The sequence below is a fragment of the Engystomops pustulosus genome, chromosome 8 (genome assembly GCF_040894005.1).
Source record: "Engystomops pustulosus chromosome 8, aEngPut4.maternal, whole genome shotgun sequence".
NCBI classification, from domain to species: Eukaryota; Metazoa; Chordata; class Amphibia; order Anura; family Leptodactylidae; genus Engystomops; species Engystomops pustulosus.
This window is the reverse complement of record NC_092418.1, coordinates 8,853,144-8,867,082: the sequence shown is the minus strand read 5'-3', so window position 1 is coordinate 8,867,082 and position 13,939 is coordinate 8,853,144. Positions and strand designations below refer to the sequence as shown.

Here is a 13,939-nt window from a genome sequence, read left to right as displayed (position 1 = left end):
GACCATGGGCGGATTGTCCCTACATATCAAGTAGCCTGCACTTCATAGAAGTGCCCCTATCTTCCTCTGCGCTCCAAACCATCCGTAGTCGAGCCGAGGGCGGCTCTTTCAATTGCCCCGGGGGTATGCAACACCCTCGCCGATGCAAGGCAGAGCTTTGTTTGCGAATACGTCCCACCATGTAGCTTGCAGCCTGTGTAGGGTCTAGTCAGCCCCACAGCATGTCACTACATCACACTACATAGTCCTTATAGGACAGAGGGGAACAGTGCAGTGGTAGATCCTGCCTGGTAAGGCAGGAGTTAAGTGTTTTGTGTGATGTCATATGTGTCAGCCAATCACATGTGTTACACTCTGTCTCTGTTAGCTGAGAGGTAATTGGAGGAGCAGCCACCACCTGACCAGTGGGAGTAACAAAACCCCTGGCAGGAAACTTCTAGAAAGCAGTTCCAGTCAGACCAGAGAGTCTGAAAGACAGTCTAGTCAGTCAGACCAGGGAGTCTGAACAAGTTAGACAGAGAGAGAGGAAAGGGGTATCATCCTACCTTCAAGGGTGATACCTGAAGCAATCCAGGATAAAGCTGAAGCATCCTACTAGGACACAGCTATCCCCCAGCCTGCCATTGCATCCAGGCTGGTGATCTACATCCTGTGGCTCCCTCCATCTGCATCTCAGCAATCTACCATTCTGTTAAAGGCACGTTGCTGATGTTCCTGTCGGTTCCAATAAAGAACTGTAAGTTGTTTTTGTTCAACCTCTGCCTCCGTCTGGTCCCTGCTACTACGGCTGTCACCATCACGGGCACCCTGTCCACCACACAGAGACTCATACTCTAGACACCAAAGGGTTGCCCCAGGGAGATCCGCTATAGCAGCCTCTCCCTCATAATTTTTTGCCAACACCACCCTGCTGGAGACCTGCCAGGCTGTAGGACAGCCCTCCGGTTCCCCATACCAAGCACCGTGACACAAGCGTGCTTAGGCCGCAACCGCCAGCCACTCAGGTACTGCGGGCCCCGGCTGACTCCAGGCCCCAAGAAAAGGCTAGGCCCCGGTGGGGGATGTTGCAGTGTCATGTCCGCCTCCCCCCTCGTTGTCTCTGGTGGATGTAGTGGAGAAGAGCTCTGGAGCAGCTGTCATGTCAGCCTCCCCCTCGCTGTCTCTGGTGGATGTAGTGGAGAAGACCTCTGGTCCAGGTGTCATGTCCGCCTCCCCCTCGCTGTCTCTGGTGGATGTAGTGGAGAAGACCTCTGGAGCAGCTGTCATGTCAGCCTCCCCCTCGCTGTCTCTGGTGGATGTAGTGGAGAAGACCTCTGGTCCAGGTGTCATGTCCGCCTCCCCCTCGCTGTCTCTGGGGGATGTGGTGGAGAAGACCTCTGGAGCAGGTGTCATGTCAGCCACCCCCCTCGCTGACTCTGGTGGATGCAGTGGAGAAGACCTCTGGTCCAGGTGTCATGTCCGCCTCCCCCTCGCTGTCTCTGGTGGATGTAGTGGAGAAGACCTCTGGTCCAGGTGTCATGTCCACCTCCCCCCTCGTTGTCCCTGGTGGATGTAGTGGAGAAGACCTCTGGTTCAGGTGTCATGTCCACCTCCCCCCTCGTTGTCCCTGGTGGATGTAGTGGAGAAGACCTCTGGTCCAGGTGTCATGTCCGCCTCGGCTTCGCTGTAAGTCTATACATAGGTCCCCACCCGCTGTTTGTGTACGGTCCTGGTGCTGCTGTATTGTACACACTCCGTCTCTCCTCCTGGTTTCTAGGATTGGCTCTGTATAGTTGTGGGTCACCATTACAGATGTGTCATGTGTAAACACGGGGGACGTCATACATGTACACACAACGCACAATAGCCAGAGACAGCAGAGGAGACGCAGAGACAACCCAATCTACAGTCCTCCATCTACTAGAGGAGACCTATAATATACCGCCTGGGATATACAGCCAAAGTACCGCAACATCCTGCCTATAGGACATCACTGGAGGAGTATTATATACCGCCTGTAATACACAGCAGGAATACCGCTACACACATTGGACTATTATCGCCTGTAATAAACAACCCAGTACTGCCACATAGCGCACAGAGGACATCACTGGAGGTGACCTATACCGCCACACTCTGCACTCGTCCTAACGTGTGAAATATGGGGCGAGTCCTGAGGCTGTGGGTGCTCGGCTCTGCCCTACTTGAAACTCTGCTATTTTCGGGGTGTCTTCTTGGCTGGAGTTCACTGTCCCCCATCTTGGTAGATGTGGGGGTGATGTCTAAGGACTGTCACTCAGGTCTGTATCAGCTGATTATTATCTTATTATAATGTCCCCCTCTCATTGTGTCCCCATATAATGTCCCCCTCTCATTGTGTCCCCATATAATGTCCCCCTCTCATTGTGTCCCCATATAATGTCCCCCTCTCATTGTGTCCCCATATAATGTCCCCCTCTCATTGTGTCCCCATATAATGTCCCCCTCTCATTGTGTCCCCATATAATGTCCCCCTCTCATTGTGTCCCCATATAATGTCCCCCTCTCATTGTGTCCCCATATAATGTCCCCCTCTCATTGTGTCCCCATATAATGTCCCCCTCTCATTGTGTCCCCATATAATGTCCCCCTCTCATTGTGTCCCCATATAATGTCCCCCTCTCATTGTGTCCCCATATAATGTCCCCCTCTCATTGTGTCCCCATATAATGTGCCCCTCTCATTGTGTCCCCATATAATGTGCCCCTCTCATTGTGTCCCCATATAATGTCCCCCTCTCATTGTGTCCCCATATAATGTCCCCCTCTCATTGTGTCCCCATATAATGTCCCCCTCTCATTGTGTCCCCATATAATGTCCCCCTGTCATTGTGTCCCCCATATAATGTCCCCCTGTCATTGTGTCCCCATATAATGTCCCCCTCTCATTGTGTCCCCATATAATGTGCCCCTCTCATTGTGTCCCCATATAATGTGCCCCTCTCATTGTGTCCCCATATAATGTCCCCCTCTCATTGTGTCCCCATATAATGTCCCCCTCTCATTGTGTCCCCATATAATGTCCCCCTCTCATTGTGTCCCCGTATAATGTCCCCCTCTCATTGTGTCCCCGTATAATGTCCCCCTCTCATTGTGTCCCCGTATAATGTCCCCCTCTCATTGTGTCCCCGTATAATGTGCCCCTCTCATTGTGTCCCCGTATAATGTGCCCCTCTCATTGTGTCCCCGTATAATGTGCCCCTCTCATTGTGTCCCCATATAATGTCCCCCTCTCATTGTGTCCCCATATAATGTCCCCCTCTCATTGTGTCCCCATATAATGTCCCCCTCTCATTGTGTCCCCATATAATGTCCCCCTCTCATTGTGTCCCCATATAATGTCCCCCTCTCATTGTGTCCCCATATAATGTCCCCCTCTCATTGTGTCCCCATATAATGTCCCCCTCTCATTGTGTCCCCATATAATGTCCCCCTCTCATTGTGTCCCCATATAATGTCCCCCTCTCATTGTGTCCCCATATAATGTCCCCCTCTCATTGTGTCCCCATATAATGTCCCCCTCTCATTGTGTCCCCATATAATGTCCCCCTCTCATTGTGTCCCCATATAATGTCCCCCTCTCATTGTGTCCCCATATAATGTCCCCCTCTCATTGTGTCCCCATATAATGTCCCCCTCTCATTGTGTCCCCATATAATGTCCCCCTCTCATTGTGTCCCCATATAATGTCCTCCTCTCATTGTGTCCCCGTATAATGTCCCCCTCTCATTGTGTCCCCGTATAATGTCCCCCTCTCATTGTGTCCCCTTATAATGTCCCCCTGTCATTGTGTCCCCATATAATGTCCCCCTGTCATTGTGTCCCCATATAATGTCCCCCTGTCATTGTGTCCCCCATATAATGTCCCCCTGTCATTGTGTCCCCATGTAATGTCCCCCTGTCATTGTGTCCCCATATAATGTCCCCCTCTCATTGTGTCCCCATATAATGTCCCCCTCTCATTGTGTCCCCATATAATGTCCCCCTCTCATTGTGTCCCCATATAATGTCCCCCTCTCATTGTGTCCCCCAGGTCTGGAGCTGCCCGGGGCACAGGGTAATAATACCACCAATGGTGACCTACATATACAAGCTAAAGGTGAGTACAGGAGCTGTAATACCGTAACGTATGAGGAATCGCTGTAGACCTACTACATAACAGACATCAGTATAGACCTATTATATACCGTACTGCAATATACCGTACTGCAATAAACCGTATATCAGACATCAGTATAGACCTATTATATACCGTACTGCAATATACCGTATATCAGACATCAGTATAGACCTATTATATACCGTACTGCAATATACCATATATCAGACATCAGTATAGACCTATTATAGACCGTACTGCAATATACCGTATATCAGACATCAGTATAGACCTATTATATACCGTACTGCAATATACCGTATATCAGACATCAGTATAGACCTATTATACACCGTACTGCAATATACCATATATCAGACATCAGTATAGACCTATTATATACCGTACTGCAATATACCGTATATCAGACATCAGTATAGACCTATTATACACCGTACTGCAATATACCGTATATCAGACATCAGTATAGACCTATTATATACCGTACTGCAATATACCGTATATCAGACATCAGTATAGACCTATTATATACCGTACTGCAATATACCATATATCAGACATCAGTATAGACCTATTATAGACCGTACTGCAATATACCGTATATCAGACATCAGTATAGACCTATTATATACCGTACTGCAATATACCGTATATCAGACATCAGTATAGACCTATTATACACCGTACTGCAATATACCATATATCAGACATCAGTATAGACCTATTATATACCGTACTGCAATATACCGTATATCAGACATCAGTATAGACCTATTACATACCGTACTGCAATATACCATATATCAGACATCAGTATAGACCTATTATATACCATACTGCAATATACCGTATATCAGACATCAGTATAGACCTATTATATACCGTACTGCAATATACCGTATATAAGACATCAGTATAGACCTATTATATACCGTACTGCAATATACCATATATCAGACATCAGTATAGACCTATTATATACCATACTGAAATATACCATATATCAGACATCAGTATAGACCTATTATATACCGTACTGCAATATACCATATATCAGACATCAGTATAGACCTATTATATACCGTACTGCAATGTACCGTATATAAGACATCAGTATAGACCTATTATATACCGTACTGCAATATAACGTATATCAGACATCAGTATAGACCTATTATATACCATACTGCAATATACCGTATATCAGACATCAGTATAGACCTATTATATACCGTACTGCAATATACCATATATCAGACATCAGTATAGACCTATTATATACCGTACTGCAATATACCGTATATCAGACATCAGTATAGACCTATTATATACCGTACTGCAATATACCGTATATCAGAAATCAGTATAGACCTATTATATACCGTACTGCAATATACCGTATATCAGACATCAGTATAGACCTATTATATACCGTACTGCAATATACCGTATATCAGACATCAGTATAGACCTATTATATTCCGTACTGAAATATACCATATATCAGACATCAGTATAGACCCATTATATACCATACTGCAATATACCATATATCAGACATCAGTATAGACCTATTATATACCGTACTGCAATATACCGTATATAAGACATCAGTATAGACCTATTATATACCGTACTGCAATATACCATATATCAGACATCAGTATAGACCTATTATATACCATACTGCAATATACCATATATCAGACATCAGCAGGCTCGGTCTGGCCCGCCGGGGGGCCGGGTAATTCCCCGGTGGGCCCCAACTCCTGTCATTATGGCAGGGGCCACCGTTCGTATCCATCGGAGGCCCCTGCCAGTGGCTGCAATAGTACTCGGTGCGGCCGAAACGGCCGCTCGAGTACTATTCCTGAAGCCAAAGCTGTCAGTGTGACGCGGCCGGCTGCTTTCCGGTGCACGTCACACTGTAACTTAGATGCGCTGCCGCGTCGTCACGTCATCGCAGCGCCGTGACGTCACGACGCGGGCGCGCATCTCTACCCCGTCCCACGGCAGCAACAGAGACAGGACGCAGGATGAGGTGAGTACATTTTTTTTTTTTCCTAATGGCAAAACAAATGGAGGTGGGGGTTAATGTGTATGGGGGGCCTAACTATTATATGAAGGGGGGCCTAACTATTATATGAAGGTGGGTTAATGTGTATGGGGGCCTAACTATAATATGAAGGGGGGTTAATGTTTATGGGGGGCCTAACTATTATATGAAGGGGGGCCTAACTATTATATGAAGGGGGGTTAATGTGTATGGGGGGGCCTAACTATTATATGAAGGGGGGCCTAACTATTATATGAAGGTGGGTTAATGTGTATGGGGGGCCTAACTATAATATGAAGGGGGGTTAATGTTTATGGGGGGCCTAACTATTATATGAAGGGGGGTTAATGTGTATGGGGGGGCCTAACTATGATATGAAGGGGGGTTAATGTGTATGGGGGGGGGGGCTAACTATGATATGAAGGGGGGTTTAATGTGCATGGGGGGTAAATATAATATGAAGGGGGGAAACATGTATGGGGGGGGGGTCTTACTAGAATCTGGAGGGGACAGTGTGTATGGAGGTGGCCTATTTAAAAAAATCTGGAGGGGGGTAAATGTTAAATGCTTAGGGGGGGTGTATAATAAGGGGGGGAGTGTGTATATACAATATACAGAAATAAAACTATTTATATGTAGCGGGAATGTGTCAGCAGGGAGTTTCCCAGTAACCAGCACCGTGTGCAACAAATCATTCACTTTATATTATAATACAATTAAATAATGTGCAGATACTAGGTGTAAATAAATAAATAGGAGGCAAGTTGTAAAAATATATAATTGAAGGGATACTATATGCCCATTAATAATTTGGGGGGGGATTATATGTATAATAATAATTAGGACATGGTATAAAAACGTATTAGTACATTTTGTATAAAAATAATAAGTAGATTGTTATATTATGTTATATTTTTTTAGTAGGGGAAATGAATAAAAATAATTAGAAGGGACATTAAATAGATAAATTAATTCATTAAAATAACTCACAGAGGAACCAAATATTGGGGGTCATTTACTTACCTGGTTCTGTCGCGATCCAGCGGCGCGTTTACCAACAAGGATTCAGGTCTTGCGGCGATTCACTAAGGTCGTGCGCCCGATGTCCACCAGGTGTCGCTGCTGAGCCGAGGTCCGCCAGAGTTCACCAGTCTATCCTTGGTGCATGTAAGTTAGTGTCAAGCGACACTTTTTATTTTAAAATAGCGCAATTTTTCCGACGGCCACGCCCCCGGATTTTCGGCGCATGCAACCCGGCACCGATGCGACACAATCCAATCGCGAGATTGCGCGATTTGGACCCTTAGTAAGAGTATGGTTCCCCCCATCTAATTAATGGGGGGAACCATACTTTTTTATGGCACAGTATTTATTCACAGACTGTAGTATAGTAATATATTTGGGGGTAACAATGTATTATTTGATATGCTGGGGGCACAGAGGGGTTTCTTATGTAGATTCTTTAGAAGTACAGTGTGGGACATAGTTTTATCCAGGTGACATTACACTGTAAGTAACTGTGGTATTTTTAGGGGCGCAGTGCGGGGATCTGCTTCCCAGAGCTGAACACATCTGACAGAAAATTCTGCAACCAGATTTTACGATGATGCTGGATGTGAATGAGAAGACATGTCACCTGCGAGGTACAAGATCCTACTTCTCCCTGTGTCAGATCTGTATTGTAGTCACTAAATAACCTTCTAGTGTGAGACAGGTCTCAGAGTATGTACGGTTATATCTATAGGGTCGGAGAGCCAGGTGTGACTTGTCTATGTGGTGCGGGGACGCCAGAGTAGGGTATCATTTCCTTATTGGAAGGTTGGTGCAGTGCGAACACTTACATCCCTAACCACTGCCCGGGACACCAGGGGTAACTCTTATACTATTCCTAACATTAATGCCCTGAGGTAATGTCACCACTGCAGCCCCTGTACACAAACCAAGAGCCGAGCACTAGCAGAGAGGGATTAGCTTATCCTTTATTTCACACCCCCCGCTAGTGCTTAGAAATTCCCTTATCCTAGAATATTTCTATGTAGTAGTAGTAGGTGGGCCCCCAAAATCAATTTCACTGGTGGGCCCCAGGTACCCCAGTCCGACCCTGGACATCAGTATAGACCTATTATATACCATACTGCAATATACCGTATATAAGACATCAGTATAGACCTATTATATACCATACTGCAATATACCGTATATCAGACATCAGTATAGACCTATTATATACCGTACTGCAATATACCGTATATCAGACATCAGTATAGACCTATTATATACCGTACTGCAATATACCGTATATCAGACATCAGTATAGACCTATTATATACCGTACTGCAATATACCATATATCAGACATCAGTATAGACCTATTATATACCGTACTGCAATATACCGTATATCAGACATCAGTATAGACCTATTATATTCCGTACTGAAATATACCATATATCAGACATCAGTATAGACCTATTATATACCATACTGCAATATACCGTATATCAGACATCAGTATAGACCTATTATATACCGTACTGAAATATACCATATATAAGACATCAGTATAGACCTATTATATACCATACTGCAATATACCGTATATCAGACATCAGTATAGACCTATTATATACCGTACTGCAATATTCCATATATCAGACATCAGTATAGACCTATTATATACCGTACTGCAATATACCGTATATCAGAAATCAGTATAGACCTATTATATACCGTACTGCAATGTACCGTATATAAGACATCAGTATAGACCTATTATATACCGTACTGCAATATAACGTATATCAGACATCAGTATAGACCTATTATATACCGTACTGCAATATACCGTATATCAGACATCAGTATAGACCTATTATATACCGTACTGCAATATACCGTATATCAGACATCAGTATAGACCTATTATATACCGTACTGCAATATACCGTATATCAGACATCAGTATAGACCTATTATATACCGTACTGCAATATACCGTATATCAGAAATCAGTATAGACCTATTATATACCGTACTGCAATATACCGTATATCAGACATCAGTATAGACCTATTATATACCGTACTGCAATATACCGTATATCAGACATCAGTATAGACCTATTATATTCCGTACTGAAATATACCATATATCAGACATCAGTATAGACCCATTATATACCATACTGCAATATACCATATATCAGACATCAGTATAGACCTATTATATACCGTACTGCAATATACCGTATATAAGACATCAGTATAGACCTATTATATACCGTACTGCAATATACCATATATCAGACATCAGTATAGACCTATTATATACCATACTGCAATATACCATATATCAGACATCAGTATAGACCTATTATATACCATACTGCAATATACCGTATATCAGACATCAGTATAGACCTATTATATACCGTACTGAAATATACCATATATAAGACATCAGTATAGACCTATTATATACCATACTGCAATATACCGTATATCAGACATCAGTATAGACCTATTATATACCGTACTGCAATATTCCATATATCAGACATCAGTATAGACCTATTATATACCGTACTGCAATATACCGTATATCAGACATCAGTATAGACCTATTATATACCGTACTGCAATGTACCGTATATAAGACATCAGTATAGACCTATTATATACCGTACTGCAATATAACGTATATCAGACATCAGTATAGACCTATTATATACCGTACTGCAATATACCGTATATCAGACATCAGTATAGACCTATTATATACCGTACTGCAATATACCGTATATCAGACATCAGTATAGACCTATTATATACCGTACTGCAATATACCGTATATCAGACATCAGTATAGACCTATTATATACCGTACTGCAATATACCGTATATCAGAAATCAGTATAGACCTATTATATACCGTACTGCAATATACCGTATATCAGACATCAGTATAGACCTATTATATACCGTACTGCAATATACCGTATATCAGACATCAGTATAGACCTATTATATTCCGTACTGAAATATACCATATATCAGACATCAGTATAGACCCATTATATACCATACTGCAATATACCATATATCAGACATCAGTATAGACCTATTATATACCGTACTGCAATATACCGTATATAAGACATCAGTATAGACCTATTATATACCGTACTGCAATATACCATATATCAGACATCAGTATAGACCTATTATATACCATACTGCAATATACCATATATCAGACATCAGTATAGACCTATTATATACCATACTGCAATATACCGTATATAAGACATCAGTATAGACCTATTATATACCATACTGCAATATACCGTATATCAGACATCAGTATAGACCTATTATATACCGTACTGCAATATACCGTATATCAGACATCAGTATAGACCTATTATATACCGTACTGCAATATACCGTATATCAGACATCAGTATAGACCTATTATATACCGTACTGCAATATACCATATATCAGACATCAGTATAGACCTATTATATACCGTACTGCAATATACCGTATATCAGACATCAGTATAGACCTATTATATTCCGTACTGAAATATACCATATATCAGACATCAGTATAGACCTATTATATACCATACTGCAATATACCGTATATCAGACATCAGTATAGACCTATTATATACCGTACTGAAATATACCATATATAAGACATCAGTATAGACCTATTATATACCATACTGCAATATACCGTATATCAGACATCAGTATAGACCTATTATATACCGTACTGCAATATTCCATATATCAGACATCAGTATAGACCTATTATATACCGTACTGCAATATACCGTATATCAGAAATCAGTATAGACCTATTATATACCGTACTGCAATGTACCGTATATAAGACATCAGTATAGACCTATTATATACCGTACTGCAATATAACGTATATCAGACATCAGTATAGACCTATTATATACCGTACTGCAATATACCGTATATCAGACATCAGTATAGACCTATTATATTCCGTACTGAAATATACCATATATCAGACATCAGTATAGACCTATTATATACCATACTGCAATATACCGTATATCAGACATCAGTATAGACCTATTATATACCATACTGCAATATACCGTATATCAGACATCAGTATAGACCTATTATATACCGTACTGCAATATACCATATATCAGACATCAGTATAGACCTATTATATACCGTACTGCAATATACCGTATATCAGACATCAGTATAGACCTATTATATACCGTACTGCAATATACCATATATCAGACATCAGTATAGACCTATTATATACCGTACTGCAATATACCGTATATCAGACATCAGTATAGACCTATTATATACCGTACTGCAATATACCGTATATCAGACATCAGTATAGACCTATTATATACCGTACTGCAATATACCATATATCAGACATCAGTATAGACCTATTATATACCGTACTGCAATATACCACATATCAGACATCAGTATAGACCTATTATATTCCGTACTGCAATATACCATATACCCTTCCATGCGCTCGCTGTGCCCCTCCTATGGCGTTCAGCAATGGCTTCCTCTTACCTCTTCCATAAGGAGCAGATTTTTGGAGATCCTGTCCGGGGTCTCACGTACCACCGTATCTGCGACTACTCCCCCCCCCCATAGAAGTCTATTATATACAGTCACCGGGCGGCCGATACAATCAGATACAATCACAAATAAGATAATAATTCCCACTAATGTCTCTTTCCCTTATATAACTTATTGTGCTACGATTTGTTTGCTTTGTTGTTTAGTTCTTTCTCCAATTTTCCTTGGAACGAGAGTTTCCGTGTGCGCCATAGTAGGAGGATCTCTACCGGGTTGTGACTGGTATAAGAGTCACAAACAGTGGGCCCCGAAGACTACACCCTCCCCCCAGCTGTCCCTTCCTACTTGCCTCACATTACCCCCCAAGTACAAACAATCAATGTTCCCTTCCTGCACCAAAGTGCCAAACACGGAGACAAAATTAAACAAAGAAGAATAGTCACCAGAGCAGAGTCACAACAAAGAGGGCAAAAGCAGTACAAAAGGAAAGGGTCAAAATACCAGAATATAGGGAAAAAAATCTGGATATAGGGAATTTACAAGGTAGGCCGACCCCTTATGTGATGTCAGAGGCCCCGCCCCTGGAGTGATTGAACCATAACTACAAGTAATGTGAGAGGAGGGAGAGTCTGTCAGTAACTGCCCGATGACTATAGAAGAACCAGAACCAAATCTTATAATAAAGTGGGTCAGATCAGGAAGAAACAATGGACGTCGTCAGTCATGTCTACATACCGTACATTCATTGGCTGTATGGGGAGGGCCTTATATGTATAGCAGATGGTCACATGACTAATGGAACTATGAAGGGGTAGAGGGGACACCCCTGGAGCTTCCATTTGTAATCTGGAAACATTTGGATGGGAATCCAGGGGAAAAGGTCTGATGGGTCTAAATTATGAGCTCATATTAAGGTGGTAAATATTTTATTTGGGGGGGGGGGGGGGTAAAGACCTATTATATACCGCACGGTAACATATAGCTCAGATCAGTATAGATGTATATATATAGTATCATATAATGTAAGATCCTGCTGATCCCGCTCACATCTCTCATCTCATGTCTCCTCCTGTTCCTGCATGTAGAGGCCGAGTCCTCCCTAGTGGAGAAGATCCTGAGAACCCGACAGCAGGAACCCCGAGCCTCCTGCATCACACAAGAGCGCTACCTGCACCTGGGGTTCACACTGGGAGCGTTCTGTGTCTGGGGCGGCTTCCTCCCACTGCAGCTGCTACTAGGATATGCACAGATCAGGTCACTGCGCCAGATAGGAGGGTGAGAAATATATGTACCCCCCCCCCCCCCGAAATACAGCAACATTGTCTACCACCGCTATAACCTACCTATACTGTCCCCATACAGAGCACTGGTATCTGTATCCTACCTCATGCTGGCGTATTGTCTCATTAACCCCAAAAGTAAGTATAAGGCTCGTCCATAGGGGGCAGTATTATAGTAGTTATATTCCTGTACATAGGGGCAGTATTATAGTAGTTATATTCCTGTACATAGGGGGCAGTATTATAGTAGTTATATTCCTGTACATAGGGGGCAGTATTATAGTAGTTATATTCCTGTACATAGGGGGCAGTATTATAGTAGTTATATTCCTGTACATAGGGGGCAGTATTATAGTAGTTATATTCTTGTACATAGGGGCAGTATTATAGTAGTTATATTCTTGTACATAGGGGGCAGTATTATAGTAGTTATATTCTTGTACATAGGGGGCAGTATTATAGTAGTTATATTCTTGTACATAGGGGGCAGTATTATAGTAGTTATATTCCTGTACATAGGGGGCAGTATTATAGTAGTTATATTCCTGTACATAGGGGGCAGTATTATAGTAGTTATATTCCTGTACATAGGGGGCAGTATTATAGTAGTTATATTCCTGTACATAGGGGGCAGTATTATAGTAGTTATATTCTTGTACATAGGGGGCAGTATTATAGTAGTTATATTCCTGTACATAGGGGACAGTATTATAGTAGTTATATTCTTGTACATAGGGGGCAGTATTATAGTAGTTATATTCCTGTACATAGGGGCAGTATTATAGTAGTTATATTCTTGTACATAGGGGGCAGTATTATAGTAGTTACATTCCTGTACATAGGGGACAG

At 42.3% G+C, this 13,939-nt stretch overlaps 1 protein-coding gene across 1 annotated transcript in view; it reads left to right on the top strand.

The window, feature by feature from the left end:
* The first annotated feature begins 1,858 nt into the window (after positions 1-1,858).
* Positions 1,859-13,939, top strand: part of LOC140074578 (large neutral amino acids transporter small subunit 4-like) — a 40,415-nt gene continuing 28,334 nt past the window's right edge. The window contains exons 1-4 of the mRNA XM_072119581.1: positions 1,859-2,279; positions 4,051-4,116; positions 12,896-13,085; positions 13,173-13,228. Of these exons, the coding sequence (XP_071975682.1) occupies positions 2,141-2,279; positions 4,051-4,116; positions 12,896-13,085; positions 13,173-13,228 (451 nt within the window). The 5' untranslated portion in view covers positions 1,859-2,140. The remainder of the gene's footprint in view (positions 2,280-4,050; positions 4,117-12,895; positions 13,086-13,172; positions 13,229-13,939) is intronic.